The sequence below is a fragment of the Corapipo altera genome, unplaced genomic scaffold, assembly GCF_003945725.1.
Source record: "Corapipo altera isolate COAL_440 unplaced genomic scaffold, ASM394572v1 0, whole genome shotgun sequence".
NCBI classification, from domain to species: domain Eukaryota; kingdom Metazoa; phylum Chordata; class Aves; order Passeriformes; family Pipridae; genus Corapipo; species Corapipo altera.
Window position 1 is genome coordinate 67,818,132 of NW_020884872.1, and position 21,276 is coordinate 67,839,407.

A 21,276-nucleotide genomic window follows, 5' to 3' on the forward strand; every position below is an offset into this window, starting at 1 on the left:
TTAGACCAGAGACAATACAAATAGGATGTGCCCTATATGCTGCTGTTGAAAGTATGCAGTTTGGGCTCCTGATTTCTTGATTTATCTCTAGTTATATGCAATCATCATGTCATGTAAGATCCATAAACAAGATCATAGAAAAGAATTTTGCTTTCTACTAAAGCTGGAGGTTCACAGGGTCCCCTCCCACATTAATTTATAGCTGATAGCATATGTTTGTGAATATGGGAATGAGGATCAGTCTCTAGTGGTCAAGAATTTAGTCTCCCACTGTCTGGATGAACTCATCAAAGGTTTTTTACAAGCTATTTTTGAAAGCTACTCTATGGAAAACATTGTCTTTAAAATCTGGTAAAACTTCAATGACAAGTGCAAACTAAACCAGAAATTCATTTTTTATATTTATTGTAGGTTAAAAGTGATAACTTAATAAATGCATTGCTTGGAACAATTGTTTTAAAATTATAAAATGAAGCTTACATGTTTACTACTGAGTTAGAGCAGCCACTTGTAAGAGTCTTATCCAAGATGCAACTTTTTCTCAATTCTCTTTAAACCAGAGCTGTTTCTGGTTTTCCCACAGACACAGTTGAGGTCACCCACTGAGCACTACCTGCACAGGTATTTCAGCAAAAGACTCTACACAAGTCTGACAGATCAGATTGTTGAAATACAAGTTGTTTAGTAAAGATCAGATTCTGGAACATGGAACTTTAGCAGAATCTGTAAGAAGTTTAATCTGACAATCTTTTGCCCCAGGGTATTTCACAACAAGTGATTGTGACTGCTATGTTTTCGAATGAAATAGTATCTACATTTTTCTATACAAACGGTAAACTAAACAAACTGTTTAGGACTGGGGTTTGCTTTTTCTCCCCTTTAAGATTTTCTGAAACAACTAAAGTTCCTTTTGGTAATTGGATGTATTGAAGCTGAAATCGATAATTAACCATCTTTCAGCTTAAAAGATAATTATAAAGTCAAGCATCTAATCCAGATAGGTACTATCCAGATAGGTACTATACCTGACATTTTTCTTTGAGTTCTTCACCTTCTTAAAGCCTGTGGTATAAAATACCTTATCTGTGCCTCCAGATGACAGCTTTTAAAAAACCAATCCCCCTTTTTTCCCCTGCAACTATCATCTACATCTTTCTGGAAATTGATTCTAAAGATCTTAAGTAATTGGATTTGACCTACAGTGAACATCTCACTTTCATTTTTCCTACAAGATAAATCCTAATCTTCTACCAGCAACTATAGAAGGGTATATTAGAAAAGATTTCTTTAGTACTTCAGTGGCTTTAACTAGGTAAAACTTCAGACATATTTTCATAAGGATTGTTGAGAATGCTTCAGTCTTGAAAACTAGTATACAGGGAATCAGTCATATGACACCTATCATGTCTGTTCATGGTAGGAAACAGAAACTACCAGTCATTACTTCAGCAGAAGCATTTCATTATTGTAGAAGTTTTTAAAGGCCCTTTTTTTAAAAGCCCTTTGTTTTTGTGATCTATCCCCGTTAATATATGTTCACTAAAAGTCAAAGTAGCTGTTAATAAGGATAGGTTTGCAACACATGAAATTCTGGTTATAGTACAGTCCTAGTACATAATTAGCATATCCATGGTAACTTTAATTCAATGAATAGAGATAGTAATAATATTGATGACATCAATCTTTCTCAACATCAGTCTTTAACATGTCTTCAACGTGAATATCTAAAAACTGTATCAATATATTTCAAAGCAACCACAGTGGACTCAGGTATTTAATCTTCCTGAGTTCTGATACCTGTGCCTGTAAGACTTCATTTGACTGGATATGACTATCTGTAGCACAGTCTCCCATTAATCTGATTATAAGACCTTCTCTTTAGCCTTATCCATATAGAGGTAGAAATGGAGAGCAAGTAATACAATTAATTTTTGTTTTCATTTATTTCTGTCAGCCAATACATATCCTTCCAAGATGTCCAAGGCAGACACTTCCAAAGTTACGCAGTTAAGATATTAAACCTGAGATGCCAAAAATACCACTTTTGTGCATTCAGATAAGTAAGTGATGACAAAACAGTATCAGAACTGAAATAAGTCTATCTGAAAAAGAATTGAAGCAGTTTGTACCAGCCAGAATGGAGATGCTAATTGCAAGGCTGTCCAAGCCCCATATAATCAGAGGAGGTAAAGGAAAGTCTTACTTTTTTTTTTTAAATGAAAGTAGAAAGCTTTTTTTATTTTTCTCCTAACATAGAAATTACTAATACTTGACATGAATCACACAGGCATTCAAAGAAACAAAATGGTGTCAACCTAAACAGAGTGCTCTGACACTGACTGAATTTCTCCATATCAGAGAATTACATGCTAAAAAAGTCCTGGGATATACATAAAAATTAGAGAAATTTGTTATGGGAACACAATTTTATTTCCCCCCCTCCATTTCCTCTGTTATAAAAGCAAATTAAATCTAGTGAAAAAGTGAGGTTTATATCCGTCTTCCCTTCGCTCTGCTTACAGACAAATGGAAAATATTAAAACTCAATAAAAAGTCTACTGCTGAAAAATTAACAAAATATTTACTTTGAAATAAAACACTTTTCTAACAGCCATTCAGTTGAAGAAATACTTTCACTTACATGTCTGTAACTGACAGTACTGCTCCAGTCAGTATTTGAATCAGTGATCAAAACTGATAGTGATGGATTCTTACATTTTTTTCCAAGGATATAATCCTTGTGTTGAAAATAATCATCAGAATTCAGAAACTGCTTTAGATGAAATGGACTTAGTGTTGTACAGAACAGCTCTAGTATATGGATAAAAGTTCCTCTTGTCTTTAGCTCTGGTCATATCTCTGACTTGGGTGAAGGGACCTTTAAATTAGAGTGCTTTAAGTGCCCTTTTATATAAATTAATACTAATTACTATTATCATGTCCCCTTCACTCTGCCAAGCACTGATAATTCCATGCAAATGAAATGTAAACTCTTCCTGACATTTTATCTTTTTCTATTTTTATTCAGTCATATTGATTCTCCAAAGGTTTGCTTGCTGTAGAAAGACCTTTCCCGAGAGAGTTTCATTTAATTCCATGGCATGTGAAACATTCCTTTTTTGAAAAGGCAAGCAGCTGATACAGCATGCTGTAGCACAAAGGGAGTAAGGTAAAATGCCAAAAATTATTTCTAGGGGATAGAAAGTCAAAATATAGTGATATACATCCTGTCACTTAAAGGTCATAACCATCTTGTTCTAGTTTATGATGACATGATGCTATAAGTGATACAAATTTAAGAACTACACTCCCATCCTATTATCTGTTACCACACACAGAGTGTTTAAACATTTTTTTGGCTAGTAATCAACAAATTTCTTAGCATGTGGTGCTTTTCTTATACCAACTTTCAATCTATAAGTGAAGTAATCGATATATTTGATAATCACTTCTGAAGCTGACAGAAGGAATGTTAAAATGGATAGGTGTGACAGAAGACCTCTCAGGAAGGTGTTTTTTTAAAGGATACTTACTGCTATTTGGATTGTCGCCTATAATGTGATGTCGGCCACTCCAATACCAAAGCAACAATGTAGCATCACGAGACCCAGACACAATGTAGCAATCACCCCCAATGTAGGACTCCGATCTGGCAAGGCAAGTCACGACATCCCAGTGGCCAAACACAATCTGAGTTAATTTTCCTGGTGGGAGTGCAAAATCATACAAATTCACTTTTTTAAGGTACTTCCAACATTTAGAAGTTATTACCTATATACTTAATATTCATTGCAAATGAAACTTCTGTCTCATGTCCCTTAATTAGAGTTCACTACATGCTATGACAGGATTAAAAAATCAAAAAAATAAAACCTTTTTTTCCTCTTTTTTTCGTTCCTGTTGAAGGTTGTGCTCTGTGTCAATCGATAGTCTAACCCTTATCTCTGAAAATCAAGTCAGTGCTGCAGTCACAGAATATTAAGTGGAGTTATGGCTCCATCAGTATTTAAGCACTGGCATTAGAACACTATTTATGAATTTCATGAGTGATATGCATAAGACAGCACATGAACTTTTCCAGAATTGTGCTACATTGTTATATTAAAACTGTCTATTTGTTCTATGTTAATGTTAAACTAAGGTTTACTGTTATTATCACCTCCTTCTTTCTATTATTGCAATTAGTTTTTAGCAATATATTTTTAGCAATATACTGAATGATATTAGGCTAAGTAATCAGAAAAAGAAACAAAATTCCTGTTCCTGTAGCAGGCTATGCAACCTAATTCCCTACTATATGAAATAAATAGAGCTAGAAACAATACAGCCATAAAAATTTTGTAACAAAATTTTTGGTTGATACTTTTGATATGATCAATTTCCTGAAAATAACTATGGTTTTCAAAAGTTACCACTAATAAAACTGTATGCCTTTCAATTTCCTTTTACATCCTTCATCTTCCATTAGAAAACTATCTTAAAGCTATTATGTTCAAACAATAATGAAGTATTTTATAAACCACCCTTTATCATTTATTGAGAAGTAAGCACAGGCATTAGATATGGTACTATTAAGATAATAGCCTCTGTCCATTTGGTGACCTACAAAGAAACAGAGAGCTGTATTTAGGGTCACCTGTTTCTGTAGAATACACTCGAAAGCTCTTGTCCCAGAAACCACAGATAAGAATGTAGCGGTTATCTGCTGTGACCACGAAGCAATGCGCATTGATCTGGATGCTCTGATCCACAAGGTCTGTGATCTGCCGTTTGTTCACACCAGAGTTATTGGCTGTAACAAAATGCAAAACACATTTTACAAGTAAGCCATTTCAACACCTTCCTGTCATGCACTTACAGGAGAAAATGAATACATTTAACTTTCAATGAACTGTGAATTTGTTGTTGAGTAAGCATTTTGAATATGAACATTTAAAGTTGTCTATATGGGTGTCAGAAACACAAAATTATTGTGAGATTTCTAGTTTCGCTTTGAATAAGAGAAAAGATTTTACAGGAGATGACAATTTCTTACAAACTACCTGAAGTGCTGCATAATAGGTGGTAATAATTTAGGTGCTCTGCTGAAGTACTCCCCCAAACCAATCTGAACTAGGAGAAAGTGGTGGAAGTCCATTTAAAATACTAAGTCAGCACTAACAATACTGCAGAAAGTCAATTCTTGCTGGTTGGTATCTCTTCTACATAAAATAACTCAGCTTGTATTGTGTGACCTTGGCATCTCCCATACCTCCAGATGCTTAATCAGATCAAAGACATAAGGATTCAACCAATGAATGAGGGGAAACCTCATTGTAGTCTGATCTCTTCACTCTCATGACCAGTGACAGGACTTGAGGAAAAGGCATGAGTCTTGAGGACTTGAGTCAGGGGAGGTTTAGGTTAGATATCAAGAAAAGCTTTTTCACCCAGAGGGTGGTTGGGCACTGGAACAGGCTCCCCAGGGAAATGATCACAGCACGAAGCCTGACAGAATTCAAGAAGTGTTGGGACAATATTCACAGGCACATGGTGTGATACTTGGGGCGTCCTGCGCAGGGCCAGGAGTTGGACTCGACGGTCCTGGTGAGTCCCTTCCAACTCAGTATATTCTATGATTCTATGAATCTTTCAAACCAAATGTGTTTTTCTGATATAGGAAAAGTAGGTCTTATCACCTACTCCTGAAGCAGGGAGCCAGGCCTTGGGCAATAATCTCAAAAGAGGCAATGACACCTGGAAATTCTCCCAGACAAAGGGAAAAGGAATGGTTTATGCAGAGTACCACCACCCTGACTGCCAAATGGAGCTGTTAAGGAGGACTGGGAGTCCCCAGCTAATGTGCTCTTTACTCCCTGTGACATACCAGACAAGATATGGCAATACAATAAAGGTGTGTTCCATCTCACTTAATATCAACTTTCTAAAAGTTCAGTATATAATCTAAGAAAATTACCTACACTCCCTCCACTCTCACTGGAGATGAAGACATCATTTCACATGTTAAGTCCTCTCACCCTGTAACAGCTGTCTAAGTGTTAGACAGCTCTAGAGGACAGTTTGTCTTTCTGCAGTGGCTATGGAGGGAATCTTGACAACTGACTTCAGTCAACTGAAGTCAGGTGAGATAAAAGTCACTCTGAGAAGCACATTTCTCCTAACATAGGAACACAAAGTAGACAATAATCTGAATTTTTCCCCCTATTTTTTATTATTCTACTTTAATTCCTCACAAATGAATAAGAAACTCAACAAAAAAATCATATTTTAAAATTGCTTGCGAAAGTTGATATTGTGTTTACATACATTCTAAGAAAATGATTTAAATTAGCAGACCCTCTATGTCCAGCAATAATGAATAACAAATTACTCAAATTTCCAGAACAGGTGGGCGCAAAAGCTGTGCCCTAGTTTTCGAGAGAAAAAAACTGAAGAGAAAACCATTGCATTTTATGATGAAATGAAGCACACAGAATGAGAAAGCTAACTCTCCTGAGGTACTTCTATATAAATCTTTCAACTGTGAATATTGACACAGGCAAAAAAGGAGCTTTTCCTTCGGAGATGTTTAAAAATGCATTTTTTCCTTACCAATGCTACAAAACTGCCTCTAAGAACCTTCCCTATGCCCAATTTCTGTTTCAAATTACTGAAACAAAATAACCACAAATTGAATAGTTGCATTTAATGAGAAATTGTGACCACTAAGGAGTCCTACAATCAAAGAGTTTTAACAGATGCTATTCCTCAAAATAATTGGTTTCCTCAAAAATTCTGGATTTTAAAAATTCTATCATGCATCAATTTAAAATCCAGTCTTTTCATTATTAAATTAGCAATGCCAGCAAAAACAATCCAAATCATAAATTGAATGAAAATAAATAGATCTACATCTTCGCTGATAAACACAATTTTGGCTGTAAGAAAAGAAAATATGTGAACTCCACCAGACCTTCACATTTTATTTTACTAATGTGACCTGATAAGACAACAGCATTATAGATATAGGCTGACAATGTAACTGACTTAATTGATTGTTTCTTAAATACCAATTGCTGGTGATGTTAATAACAAATAGCACTCATGTAATTCATTCAGCATCAATAAAAGCTAATAAAAGCTAATGCTTTTAGTTCTCCAGGACTGACAAGAATAAATATTTTCCTATTTTCTGCGTTAAATGAAGCATAATATACAAATATAGCTTAATCAATAATTCTTGAAAATCATAATTTCAAATATATCACTACATTTTCATCTTGACATACCAATCAATGGATCCATTTCAATCGGAAGATGATGGGCTTGATCCAAAGAATATCCTGGGGCTCCCCGAAGGCCTACCCATGAAAGGAAGAATAAAGCATACATAAACCTTTTTATATGATTTTTCTAGGTTTAAAGATTCACTATTGGATTATTATCTATTTTAAAAAAGAAACTTCTTACTATTTTTTCTATTAATCTTTTGAGATTCCTTCCTCTGTGCTACACAAATATACATTTGTTAATTCTTTGGTTATGTACTAGTAACTATAAATGTAGGAGTGCTAACTTCATCACAATTTCTGCAGCCACAAACATTCATTAAATAACTTATTTTAAATAAGTTATATTTATAATACAATATATATATAATATAATATAATATAACAGAGAATTATTTTTGGACCTTTTAATGGATTTATGTAGAATTTTTAGCTGTAATACTGCAGGCTACAGTAAATTTGCCACAATTATTCCTGTAAGTTCAATTCTGAATAGTCTTTCAGATGTTCAAACGTGCATCAGTGTCTGCATATTTAGTGTTATCTGCTCTCATGCACAGACAGCATTCCTTTAGCTCTTCTGAGCACCTTTCCTAGAATATAAGTGAAATTGTCATTACTGAAAGAACAATTTTTGTTATGAACTGCCATGTTGCACAAGAATATCCTCCATAACAGGAGATACAGATTTCTGAAGAATAAACTCCATTTTCTACTACTGCAATAGACAACTGGAAGAGGTAAAAGAAAACCTGGTCTATAGCTAGCTCTGCCATCTTCTGAAACACTGCTCTGAGATCTTCTCCTTCCCTACTTTCCGTCTCTTCTTTCAAAATCAAAACAGTTTGGGACAGATCTCTACTGGTATTAAATTAATTCACTTCTATTATGAGATGACTATGTAAATGCCTCCTGCTGTTTATAAACTCCAAAGCTCTACATACATTCTACAATGAGTAGTCTGTGTATACATTTCTGTAATAAACCTATCATTTACACTGGAGCTGTGAGTTATTAAAGTAATATTATGGTAATAGTAGGGAATTGATACCCTGTCCAGGATTAGCCTCTTGCAAAATAAAAGACATTGCCAGGCATGATGTAAAAGTAAAGAAAAATCATTACAATGAGTTTTGATTCTCTAAATAGTGTCATTTTCCTGTCTCTTCCTGTTATAACATATACTATTATTTTCTTTGCAATTTAAACCAAAGGTTTACAACTGGTGTGAAATTTAATTTATGGTTGGTTCATGCCATGAATTCTTCATGTTTGCAACATGACTTATGTTTTACAAAAGTATGGATGAAAAACTAAAATCTTACAATCACATGTACCCTAAAGATCAACACGACTTCAGCTAAACTAAATGACTTCAAATGCAAGTTGTTAAGGAAACCCTTGTACTCCAGCATACTGCAATATTAATGACCTTGACTCCTTCACAGTAAGGTATGGGTAGGAATTTTGGCTTCCCCTCACTTGACAGTTTGGATGAGAAAGGGTTACTCCAGTACTAAATAAGCTTCCTCAAAGAGAGGAGACATGAATGGTGTATAGAGTACTTGGACTTTTCAGAGGCAGTATCCCTGAAAAATTGAGGGCAAATAATTAGGAGTTAGCCATTTAATGCTAGTCAAAAGAGCATTAAAATAACATGGCACAATTTCTGCACCTTGGAATCATTCCTGACATTTGGGTCTTCCATTGAGGATACAGTAATAAAGTATTTTTTTAAAAATGTTTTATTTGGTTTTTTCCCCTCTAAATTTTTCCCTTTTGTTTTAAAGAAATGGTAAAACCATTTTTTACATGTAACACAGTTACACCTGATGAGTATCATAAATGTATGGATTTGTGAAAGGTAATCAGATATTCTGTTCTGTTCCTGTTGTATTCTCTAAACCACCATGAAGAGTTTGTAAACAGAGAACAGGTACTTTCTGAACACATGTAAAATTTAATATTCATGCCAACATTATTCAGATGTTTGGAATAAGAGTGATATTAAACTTTTTATTGCTATTCAAGAATTCAGGGTGATACTGATTTCACTTGCTCTGATAGTTCCTCTACAGTATGCTTACAATGGAACTCCTTTTCATTCCTCTAATTATTTCATTCCTCTAATAGGACAAAGTCTTTGTCCAGATTTATGCACAAGAGATGGGATACCTGATTTGAATTATTCACCTAGGAGAGGTTTACAGGTAAGTCAGTGAAATCTAGGATCCCTATACTGGAGGTAGACATCTAACTTAAATATCACAAATCTCTCACCAGTATGACCTATTTCTGTCCAGGGTCTTCTCCTGTGCCTACAGAGTGGAGGAATTTTCCGTTTTTGCTTGGTCTCTACAAAGCTCCTGAGCCAGATACTGAGTTACACTCTCAAATACCAGGTACCATCTTCTTTTTCTTAGGTGGGAAGAAACTCAAAAGTTTCCAGATATTGCAGCATAAGGGCTATCACAGCAGGAGGCTACCTTACAAAATGAAACCTATTTTTAAGTCTTGTGACCGTACCTCATGGCCCAACCACCTACTTAGCAATGCCTGGGACAATCTCAGCACCTACATGTCCAGGTGACATGGACAGTACTAGTGGCAATATAGAGAGGTTAGCAGAGGGGCTGGAAGGGAATTTTTCAATGACCTTTGGGGAGGGAATGAGGAAACTTCTCTTAAGAATAGTTCAGTGTCTGGCTGCTTTGGCTTGCTTAGGGTCCCAGAAAATCTAACAGTGACCCAGGGGATGGTATATTACAAGCTCCTGAACAGACATGAAATCTCTCTCAAGCATCAGATAGGGATGTACGCTCCCTGAAACCTGGGACATATTAATATTGCCTGTGTCAAGAACAGCAGCACTCTCCTGAAAAGCATTGTATCAAAGACTGATCCTGAAGTAATCACAAATCGATTGGCTGCCATGGTGATGTGCTGCTGTTACAGAGAGTGTTTCTAGGAATGACACCAGAGAAAACAGAAGCTTTGATTATTTGACACAAACCAGAAGAAACAGTAAATTTTTGTGCACAGGCCGGTGAGCGAGCTAAATTGAACTCAAAATTAAAGCTGAATTATTAAGGTGTCTTCAAATTTGAATGAAAGGTGCCCGTGAGGACCTACCTACTGTGTTGTGCCACCGATTGACTGCAAACAGCCTGCTGCAAGTGACGGTCACCACGGCAGGAATGGTCAGGTGGGGCAGTGTGTTGGCTGCCACGTGTGTGACAGGGGAATTTGAGGGGAACTTCAGCACCATTATGACATCCTGCTGCATCTGATCTTTAAACATGAGGGGGCTCTGTGGAAGGAAACACTGTTGAGTAGAAAGGAGAAGAGAGCAGAAGAAAACAGAAGGGATAACACAATTAGTGAGGAGGTCTGAGGGAAAATGAGGTTAAAAAAGAGCAGGCAAGTATGTGCACATACAGGGAAAACAACACTACCTGCACATCTACTCTACTGATGGAGGAGAGCAAGATCAGAAGCTATCGTTGGAACATTACACGAGGATAAGTAGAGAATAGGTATGGTAAGGGTTATCATTACAAGGCACAAAATGACCACTAGCATTAATTAGTATACAGTAAAATGTAAAATTATTCAGCAGTTAATATTCATAAAAGAGAGATATGTGGTAATGAGTTAATCAATTAATACATAATAAATATTAATTCTCTAAACAACAAGAGTTAAAAAAAGAAATTTTAAGAGGGACTCAAAAACTCACAGATATTTAATTTTTCTTAATGAATTCCTTATATGAAATACAGCACTTCCAAACATAGACAGTTTAATTCCATGTAAAGCATATGCTTATTAGGGAGTCTGTAACCTAATAAGGTTATAATAATGTAAGCCTTTTTCACTATTGTACAAATGACACAATTGTTTGTACATGGACAATGATAGTTATTGAGTACGGGTTTTTATGATTTTTTTTTCAATCACTGTTATAACAAAACATTCTTTGCTGCTTATCACTTTGCATTATTATTAAAAATATATTATCCATATCTTAAGAATATAAAATAAATATTATGTATGTTTGACTTCTACACATTACTTAAAATAACACAACACTTCCAGATCAATTCCTACTTTCATAGTGTACAATTAGATAGAGCAATTTTTTTGTAGATAGATAAAATGATTGAAACTACTGCATGTATTAGTGTTGATTTACAAAGCTCAAAAGAAATATCTAGCTCTAAGCATTTTATCAAAGGCACTGAGGGGCACAGGGATCTGTCTTGTTCAGTCTGGCTATTTCATACAATTCTTTGCAAGAAGCACAGAGAAGAATGTGATGGGAATGAATTTTGGAGTTCAAATTTAAATTCAGAATATAGATTGCATTCTCCTGGGGGAATGAGTGGGAGGACTCCAGCATGATTTATTTGAACTCCAATACTTCATTTTTTTCAAGCATACATTGTTCATAAATCAACCCTTAACAATGCATCCTTTAAAACAAAACAACATGCTCACTCTAAGGAAAGCCTGTGGTCATTCCTACCACTTGCAGAAACAAGAATCCAAATATGTATTTATCAAGTGTATATGCTGTAAGATAGGGCCTTCTCATACAATATTAGAAAGGAAAAGCCAGGACTATAGGAAGCTGAAGCTAGTCACACCTCCACCTTGCTCTGCTAGAGCACTCTGAGCTGTTGCTACTAGAAGTAAGTATGGCTGCATGGGCAATGGATGGCATTAAAAGTGTTGCTTTAATGAGTACTTTATGACCTACAAGGGATCCTATGGTTCAAAGGGAATGCATTCCCAGCCAGCAGTCATGTCTCACCAGGTGCATGGCAGAGCTCCGAGGTGGATGGGGCTCAATGAGCAACTGCGATGGCGTCTGTCCAAAGTTCTGTATCTGCGCCTCCATGGCCTGCGGGCAAGGGAGAGGGACTGTCATGAGCAATATGCATCAAGGAGAGAGGTCAACACACTGTGTGACAATGCAGGCATATCCCAAGTCAGCCATGAAAAAAGTCCAGAAAATTCACCCGGTGCTCTCCTCCCAGGCTGCAGACTCACCCAAGTGTTAGTATTTTGTAGACAAGCTTTGCTTCTCCTTTCAGCATGCTTCAGTTAACCAACTAACCATTCTCATTTCCAGTAAATGGCATTATATGTGAAAATGTTAACCTGTGAGGACATGCAGTTCAGGTCTTGAGAGAGCTTTTTTTTTTTGCACTAAAAACAACATATATACCTTAATAAAGTCCTTTGTAAGGAGGAAAGTATGAGGATCTCTAATAAAATAAGCCTCTGGAATCTTAAATGGGGGAAAAGAAAAGAAAACTGAGAAAGAAAATTTATGTATAAAATAAAATAAAATACTTACTATTTCAACAACCTTAGTAGATGAAAACAAAAAAAATGCCAGATACAAATCTTGTCAGGTACATTAAGACTACCATAGAAGTCTTTCCAATTTGCATACATTCACTGAATGTTTATTTCATCCTTAATTTTATTGCATTTTTCATGGGCTTTCAGGTTTCACAGGTTTGAAATGAAAACTTAGCAATTTCAACACATTCTTTAAGACTTAATTCTGCTTTCAGAATAAATCTTGACTAGTTCCATAGGTAGAATACAGCCCACATACTGAAATGCTTCTGCTACTCAAATAGTTCATTCAAACAAAAATATATTTAAGATATATTCTTAAAAACTGTGGTAAAAGATTGCTAATTGTAGAATCAATACGTTAAAGAATACTCCTTATCTTTCAGATAGGTACTATTTTATTTGACCTTGTAAAATTGAGAATAAAGCATTCATAAAAAACTAAACTGGCAGATTTTAAAATGCACTGTGCACTGTGTACCTCTATATACTGTACCATGAACTACTGACCCTTAATATTTTTCTTGTGAGCTTCATGAATTTTTCATTGGCTACACAGAAGTAACATGATAAACCACCAAACACATTACCATCTTGGTAAACTATGTTATTTCTTTCAGACATAAATTGGTAAGAAGTACAGTGAATACTTCATGATACAGAAGAATCCTTTTAATGTACATATTTTGTCATTTCTACATGCCAATCTGCGCTTCCCTCTGCTTCACAGCATAGACCTAAGAACAGATGTTACAGAGAGATTTCCTAACAGGTCACTGATGTCCACCACTCTTAATGCCCTAGATTGACAGGCATATAATGGAATACCACAAACAAACGTTTGCTGAAAAAGAAACTTATTGCAAAGTCCAGTCAAGTGGCTGAAGGACTTTCAATGGATTGTAGCCCTAGCACATTTGATGCTGTAATTATCCCAGTACAGATGATTTCTTGTTTGTTGACTAATTCAGAGTGAACTTGCAGCCTCCAAGGCACAGAGTGTTTCTTAGGATCTGGTGAGCATCTCAGGTTTTATTAACATCATTTAATGATGAATTAATTTAAAAGCATAGACGAATTTTATACAAAACCAAAGCATTTGTGTGGGCATATGTGTATATGTGTGTACGTTTCCATAATAGTATCTCTTTACACACTGTGTAGATGCCTTTACTTATGCAGACATTTTTTATACAGGAGTATAAAAGTCACATAATGGTAGAATTTTCTATTACATTCAGTACTCTAGAACTGATTTGCCTGGTGAGAAGAAGGGAAAGGAATTACACTTTTTTGTGAATTTCTTTTTCAAAATCAAAAATACTAATATTAACAATATCAGGCACTGTGTGATATATACTTCCACATATAGCTGACAATTATATTTTCAGAAAAGTAATCTCCATTTCTCTATTTTTTTTTCCAAATAATTATCAAGGTTAATTTAATTTTAATTTTTGAAAGAATTCTGTGTTGAAATAAGAGTGTGAATTGTATTTGGCAGCAAAACTGAAAAAAAATCAGATTTCCCTCTCTCACCCTTTATAGCAATCCCTCAAATGATACTTATGTTCTCTCACAGAAGCACTGAAATGAATTATTAAATTTTTTTCCACGCAGTCCAGTTTTAATTTACACATTAACTTTCATGTTGTCCAGTCTTAGCAAATTCTGATTGTTTGGCTGTAAATTCTCCAGCAAATAAACTTTTCTGGCTTTCCCTCTCAGTTCAGGTAGATTTATGGTAGTAATAAGGAGAAAAAAGAGAAGCAGACTACAATAACAAGCTCTCCTGTTTTTTTCAGATTATGAGGAATGGACACTTAAAATATAACTGTCAAAAGCAAGTGTTATTTTACAGCTGAAGGTGTGCTGCACTCACATACTCTACGCTTCCATAATTTTAGAACATTTAAGTTAATGTCAAGTCCTTCTGCAAGCAGAAACAATGCAGAATCAAGACCTTGATATTCAGGGGATATTGAATACTTTTGCTGGCTTGCACTTACAAGATAACCACCTCTCCTTCACCCCATGGATACTAATGTTATCCTTTTCATTCTAAAACACCATTTGTAAAACTGACACCTCTTAGAAGCATTAAAGAAACTGAACAATGTTTCTTAAAATATACCCATAACATTCAGCTACTGCACTGAGACTGCAGTCTGCACAACACTACTGCTGTGCACAGCTCCAACTGCTATTCCTCTCTGGAGCTCACAATACTTACAAAGGACAGAAAAACCTTGTCAAAACTTAACACAGAAGATAAACATAAGCACACAGAGATAAAGTGACTGGCCCAAGGGTATTCTTAATGCTGCCTCCTATCAGATAACTTGACACAAAATGAAAAGCAGGTACAGAACAGATCTGTGAATAATAATGTAATACATTGATTTGTTTACAAGAGAACTCTGTCTGTATCTGAAATTAAACTGAAAACTGCTAAGTGTACACCACGGTTTTTCTTGAGCTGTAAATCATCAAACTTTAGATTATTTAATGGTATTAAACATTTCATTCTTATTAAACAATTCCTTTTCTCCCATCAGATCTTGAATATTGTGTGCAAAGGACTACTTCAGTCCCTGAGACACACATTCTAGTCACTTTCAAATTTTAATAAAATAAAGTTTCTTCTCATTTTACCTTCAAATGCCCTTTGTGAAGAAATAATATGAGCTTGGAATTCAATGGCTGCCAAATTTAACGCTTTCAAAACAGCAAAATGGCAGTTATATTAGTTTTCTCTTTCTCAATAAGGTGCTGCAGAAAAGCTATTTAGTGAACTGATTTGAGATTCCCTACTGTTTTTAATACACATAAAATGAGATTTGTACTCCAGATACTTCAGGGAGTATCTGTTAGGATATGATCATGTATTCAGAAAGATAAAATAGCTCTTAGCATATTAGTTGATAATAATAGCTCAGAATGAGAAAAGAAAAAATCTTCAAACTTGCTGGTAATTCGAAGTTTAAAATTAATTGACCTCACACACCCTAATTTGTGCACTCAAAGAAACCACAACTTCATAGTACTTAAGACAACAATAACATTTAACAACAACATAAAGAGATTTATATTACATATTTACGTACATTTTGGTCAAGAAATCAGTATATCAAATAATCAAATCTTATGAATAATACTAATCTTAGATACAATGATCAATATTCTCAATGTATATTGCTCAAAGAAAATAAATTATTGGATTCCAATTTTAATTCTTAAAGGCAGACTGAACATTCACAAGGACACTTGGATGCTCCTCTGCAGCCTGGAAGATGAGGCCTTAGTGTCATTTTCCCATTGAACGAAGAGTTTGATACATCTGCTTTGCTCATTATGTAGTCTACTGAAGTATTTGGGTTTTATCTCTTAATTCTGGTTGAAATAAATGCAAATATGCTATTAAATATTTCAAGCACTCTATTTCTTTATGTGTAAGAATTATTTTTTAGTGATCATAGGCAATATCTCCACCAGCAAGAAGTGTAACTCAACAGGAGCAGAGCTGCAGAGCAAAAGAGTTAGTCTTAGCATAGAATAGGACATTCTTTCAGGTTGGAAGGGACCTACAATGATCATACAGACAAATTGCTGACTGCTGACCAAAAATTAAAGCATGTTCTTAAGGGCACTGTCCAAAAGCATCTTAAACACTGGTAGGCTTGGGGCATCAACGACCTCTCTAGGAAGCATGATTCAGTGTTTGATCATTCTCTTGGTAAAGAAATGCTTTCTAATGTCTAGTTTATCCTTCCCCATATGCAGCTTTGAACCATTCACGTGTCCTATCACTGTATACCATGCAGAAGAGGAAGTCATGTTTCTCTTGAGGAAGCCATACTGAAACCATGCCACCAGGCTGGCGCCAGAGAGATCTGCAGACCCCAACAGTGGCTGATCTCTGTCAGCTGCACCCCTGGCACACATGACTTCTGTGGCCTGGGAGCCAGTTCACACACTCCAAAACTGCTCTGCTGTTTGAATGAAAGCATGGCAAATAGGGATGGCTGGTACATCAATTTCAGAAGCACAGTCCTAATCTAAATGAAAATCCTAGAATTGACTCATCTGAAACATCACAGAAAGGAAGGTTTTGTCTGCTATCTGACATACCTCTGCAAAAAGGGTAAGTTATGAAGCAGTTTATTTTTAACACACTTTTCCTCTAAAATTGTTCTTAAAAAATGCAGGTAAAATCACCAAGGAAAATACTAACAGTCCATTTAATTTGCAAAATTGCCTTTGCTAAGTGAGATGCCCAGTGATTATCATTATTATAATGAAGAAACACTAAAGCATGAGCACTTTCACTATGAGTCATGAAGGGAAGAAAGAAATTCCTAAAAAACAGACTGCACTGCAGATAGTAAGACTAATTTTATTCTTATGTGAAGTGCCCTTGTTTTATTCATCTTCACTAATTACTACCACAGTCAGGTAGACTTTCTAAAATATTTATTATCTGAGTTTCTCTATGTTTTTATTGTGCTTTTTTTACATATTCAGGATTTTTATTGCTAATTCCCCTAATCCTGGTGTGTATTTATTCTTTGTTACCACATTCAGGTTTTTCTGTAATCCCTTTTCCCTTGTGCATAGGGACTGAGTCCAACGAAGAGAGAAAATCTGTAGGAATTTGAGAATATGTACCACAGCAATAGTCATCCAACTCTGCCTTTCCTATAAATTTATTTAATTTTTTCATCCAAGTAAACAGAGGAATTCTTTATGTGTTCTCCCGCACATAAGCACACTCAACAGCACACTCAACAGCCCCCAACACTGTCTTCTTCATAGCACATATGATTGACAGCCCTTTAGTGGGTAATGTAAACAACTTGAAACGTTTTTGTTTTGTACCAGTGGTGTGAGATACTGCTTTTTTCTTTGCCTCTATAGATGTTAAGCAGCATTGGTATCTTCAGGACTTTTGATAAGTTAGATTAAGAATATCGAATTCCATTTTATTACCATATGGTTGGAGGAAAGAAGTGCAGTAGTTTAAACAAAAGCAATGACTCAACTATTCTGGAGGCTTCAATACAGTTGGTTATTTAATCAGAATGCTCAAGGAACTGCAAGATCCACTAAAAGGGTACCGAAATGGATTTTCTCCACAGGTCACTACTTTATTAATTTATCAATGGAGAAAGGGGCATCCTTAAGCTCCTTCCCCTCACAGAACGTATCTCACTGGATCCAGCGTGCAATTAAGTGCCTCCCTAGTAGAACACCAACAGCTCAGAGCTGACCTTCAGCTTCCTCCCAGAATGTCCGACCCTGCACTTCCTCCTCATTCCCCTCTGAAAGGAAAGAGTACTATGAAAGGAATGAGAATGTGAAAGGTAAGATATCCCATTCTTTTTAAAAGCATGAGTCACATCAGTGATCTTGTTTGTCTCAGGGAGTGCTGCCTATTAACTTTCACATTTACCTCATTAAGCTACTAATTGTGATACCCTGTTCTCCCCTCTTTCACCCTTATAGCTCTCTCATCCTTGCCCCTGGTAGTCCAATATGCCACTCATGATAAAAAGTATTGCCAGCTTAAGCAAGCATTTGGTTAATGGACTGCAAATGGGAAATAAATTCAATATATCTCACAAACAGAAACAGAGAAGGTGAAGCAAAAATACCACAGACTTCCTCCAGCCAGGGAAGGTTTAGCTGAGAGTGTTCCTTACTCTTTCAGGAATACTCTCATAAGCAAGATTCCCATGTGCCTGAGCACAAATGCTTCCTTTTCATCTCTAGCAGCCATTCCCCGGAATGGGTCTTGCACTCAGACCATGGCAATTTCACTGCCTTTTCTTCCCTGCTGTTTGCCTACATACAAGGCAGACAAGGAGCATCCCTTTGCTTTAAAGTCCACACTCTGCAAAACTCTAAACATAGCCTGGAACTGAAGTCATATATCTATTTATAATTTTGTTTAAAAAGACATTCAAAAATTATTTTTTTCTCTTTTGTATAGCCTAGACTAGACTAGACTATTTCAGTTGGAATGGACCTACAACAATCACTTAGTCCAGTTGTCGGACCACTTCAGGGCTGACCAAAGGATAAAGCATGTTGTTGAGGGTATTGTCCAAATGCCTCTCAAACACTTTTGCAGTGTTTGACCACCCATTCAGTAAAGAAAAGCTTCCTAATGTTAAGTATAAACTTCCCCTGGCACAGCTTTGAACCATTTCCATGTGTCCCTGAATACCAGAGAGAAGAGCTCAGCATCTCCCTTTCCACTTCCTCTCCTCAGGTAGCTTCAGAAAGTAATGATGTCACCCTTCATATAAAGAACATTTTATTTTTCCAGTTTTATGCCATTATTTCTTCAGTTGAACTATTGTATTTCTTATGTTTGTAATTATTCCTGTACCATAAAGATTGGTAACATTTACTGAAACTCTTTTGTTCACTGATGTCATGCCAAATGAAATCATTGCTCTGTCATCATACTTCCAAATCTGCATTAAGTTTATAGAAGAAAACGTTGCTTTCTTTGATCATTAAGTTACTGAGTACAAACATCAGAAAATATTTTACTGCTAAATTGCTTTTGTGAGAGATGTAATAGCATGATGCAATAATTCATCAAATATGTAACTTAATGACATAACTAATCAAGGTTTTGAAATCTGGGCAATCAGGATTTTTTAGTTTTAGATAACTTGTAATTGTCCTTAAATCATTTCCCTATTGTTGCATAATGAGCACCCTCAGAAGCAAGGATTTCATCTTTTCTGAAGTAATTCCCCCATTTCTTTTAAAACAAGAATTTTTGTTGTTTTGGGATTATAAATATTTAAGGTGACTGGCTGAAATAACTTCTCATCACCTAAACTCTATCTATATAAGGAAAGACTTCCATATCCTCTTAATTACTCAGACACCAACCCTTATGGTCAGATTTGAAACGCTACATGGACAAAAGCTCTATGTGATTTATTGGGTGAGAGGCCTATCTAGATGATCCTTCCCATGTGGTGTTAGGTCTATGGAACAAACTTCTCTTTGACATCTTGATTCTGCAATGTAAATTGCTAAAATGTACACCTGTAACATACAATTTCCCCATCTAGCCTTTTGTACTACTCCTTTACATGACGGTAATCAAAGCCTAACAGCATACAGAATTGCAGATGTATCTTGTATTTGCAAACCAAGCCAAACCAGCTTCATTTCTCCAGTGTGACTCCTGTTGTATAAATCCTGTTGCTAAAGAGAAATTCTTCACTCTAAGGCCTTAGTAATACCTTACTCAGAACATCATCTTCTGTTCTGGCCAAACTGTTCCTTTCTTCTTGAGTTTCTGTCACCAGTTTCAAGTTTCAAGAAGTTCATGTTCTTGTTATTTCCAAAATTCCTCTTGAAGCTATTCTTGCCTGCACCTTTCTGTCTTCGTTATTTTTAAAAAAATTACCATTACAGTCTTAGGTTATACATATCTCGTACTTCTTGTCATTCCCACTCAAGAGTTTTTGCTTTTAAGCCAAGTGTTTCCTTTCCTCTGCCTTATGTCACCCTTTAACTAATTTATTTTTCTCTTTTGCATATGAAATACAAGCCAGGATGATGAAATCTTAATTTGAGTTTTTAGATCTTTGGGATGGATTTTTTTTTTTAAACAGAGCAAACTTATGAAACAAATATTATTTTCTCAAAAGGCTGCTGGGATTCCAAGTACATTATCCCTAAAATGAAAAGTTATTTCAAGGCTTTTCTAAAGCATAGATAAATTTGTTACATTTTCTTGGTAAAAAATAAAAAATTTTCTTAATTTTTAAATGCAGATTCTCTTCTGACTGGAACCACTACACGTTCTCAAAGTCTACAAAAGGGAAAACAAAAAACAAAACAAAATATGTATGAAAACTGTCATTAGCATCCCTTAGTTGGCAGTCAGTAAAATTTACAGGCATTTAAAAAAAACCAAAAACACTGCTTCTGTCTGGGATGCTACAATTGTTTCCACATGTGAAAAGTAGTGTGGGACAGCCAGAGAGCCTGAAGTTCCAGTTGTGCCAGGCTAAAAATTGCCAGTAGTATTTTTCAATATACCATCAACTGCATTTAGAAACCTGCTGAATTTTACAAGTCAAAAGTATATAAAATAAAGGAAGTTTCGTTTTGTTTAGAAATACTTAACTAGATTATATTATAGAATATCTCAGTGAAATCACTAATTAAAAAATAAGTCCCAAAGGTCAACACTAGAAAATACCATAACGGTTTGGGAAGGCTGCAAACATAATCTCTCTGCATTAACAACAATACCAAGGACCCATTTGTTCCTGTGGTAATTCCTTCACTTCTATAAGGCTCCCAGTGACTGCATTTCTAACCCTTTCCAAACATTTCCCTTCCTTCTCCTTTTCAACAAAAGCTCTAAATGTCTTTTCTGTCCTTTTCCTCTCATTGTTGTTCATCTAGCCTCTCATACTCCCTCCCTCAAGAGACAGGAATTGTGTAAGTACCCATCTTCCCATGCAATTCCATTTTCCCTCGCTCGTCCCTTATTACTACTTCTCTTCATCAGAGGGAGAAGCTGCTCACCCTGACCTGTTAAACACTACAGCACAAGCAGGGCTTTATTCTGGGCAAAAATTGATACTACTTT

General features: G+C 35.7%; 1 protein-coding gene across 4 annotated transcripts in view; it reads right to left on the reverse strand.

The window, feature by feature from the left end:
• Positions 1–21,276, reverse strand: part of NBEA (neurobeachin) — a 474,839-nt gene that overhangs the window by 15,441 nt on the left and 438,122 nt on the right. For 3 of the 4 annotated variants that reach the window (XM_027650993.1, XM_027650984.1, XM_027650968.1), the window contains 5 exons: positions 12,085–12,174; positions 10,401–10,593; positions 7,269–7,340; positions 4,637–4,792; positions 3,534–3,704 (listed from right to left, as the gene is read on the reverse strand). In XM_027650993.1, coding sequence (XP_027506794.1) covers positions 3,534–3,704; positions 4,637–4,792; positions 7,269–7,340; positions 10,401–10,593; positions 12,085–12,174 — 682 coding nt within the window. The remainder of the gene's footprint in view (positions 1–3,533; positions 3,705–4,636; positions 4,793–7,268; positions 7,341–10,400; positions 10,594–12,084; positions 12,175–21,276) is intronic. The other variant, XM_027650977.1, reaches the window with a different exon arrangement.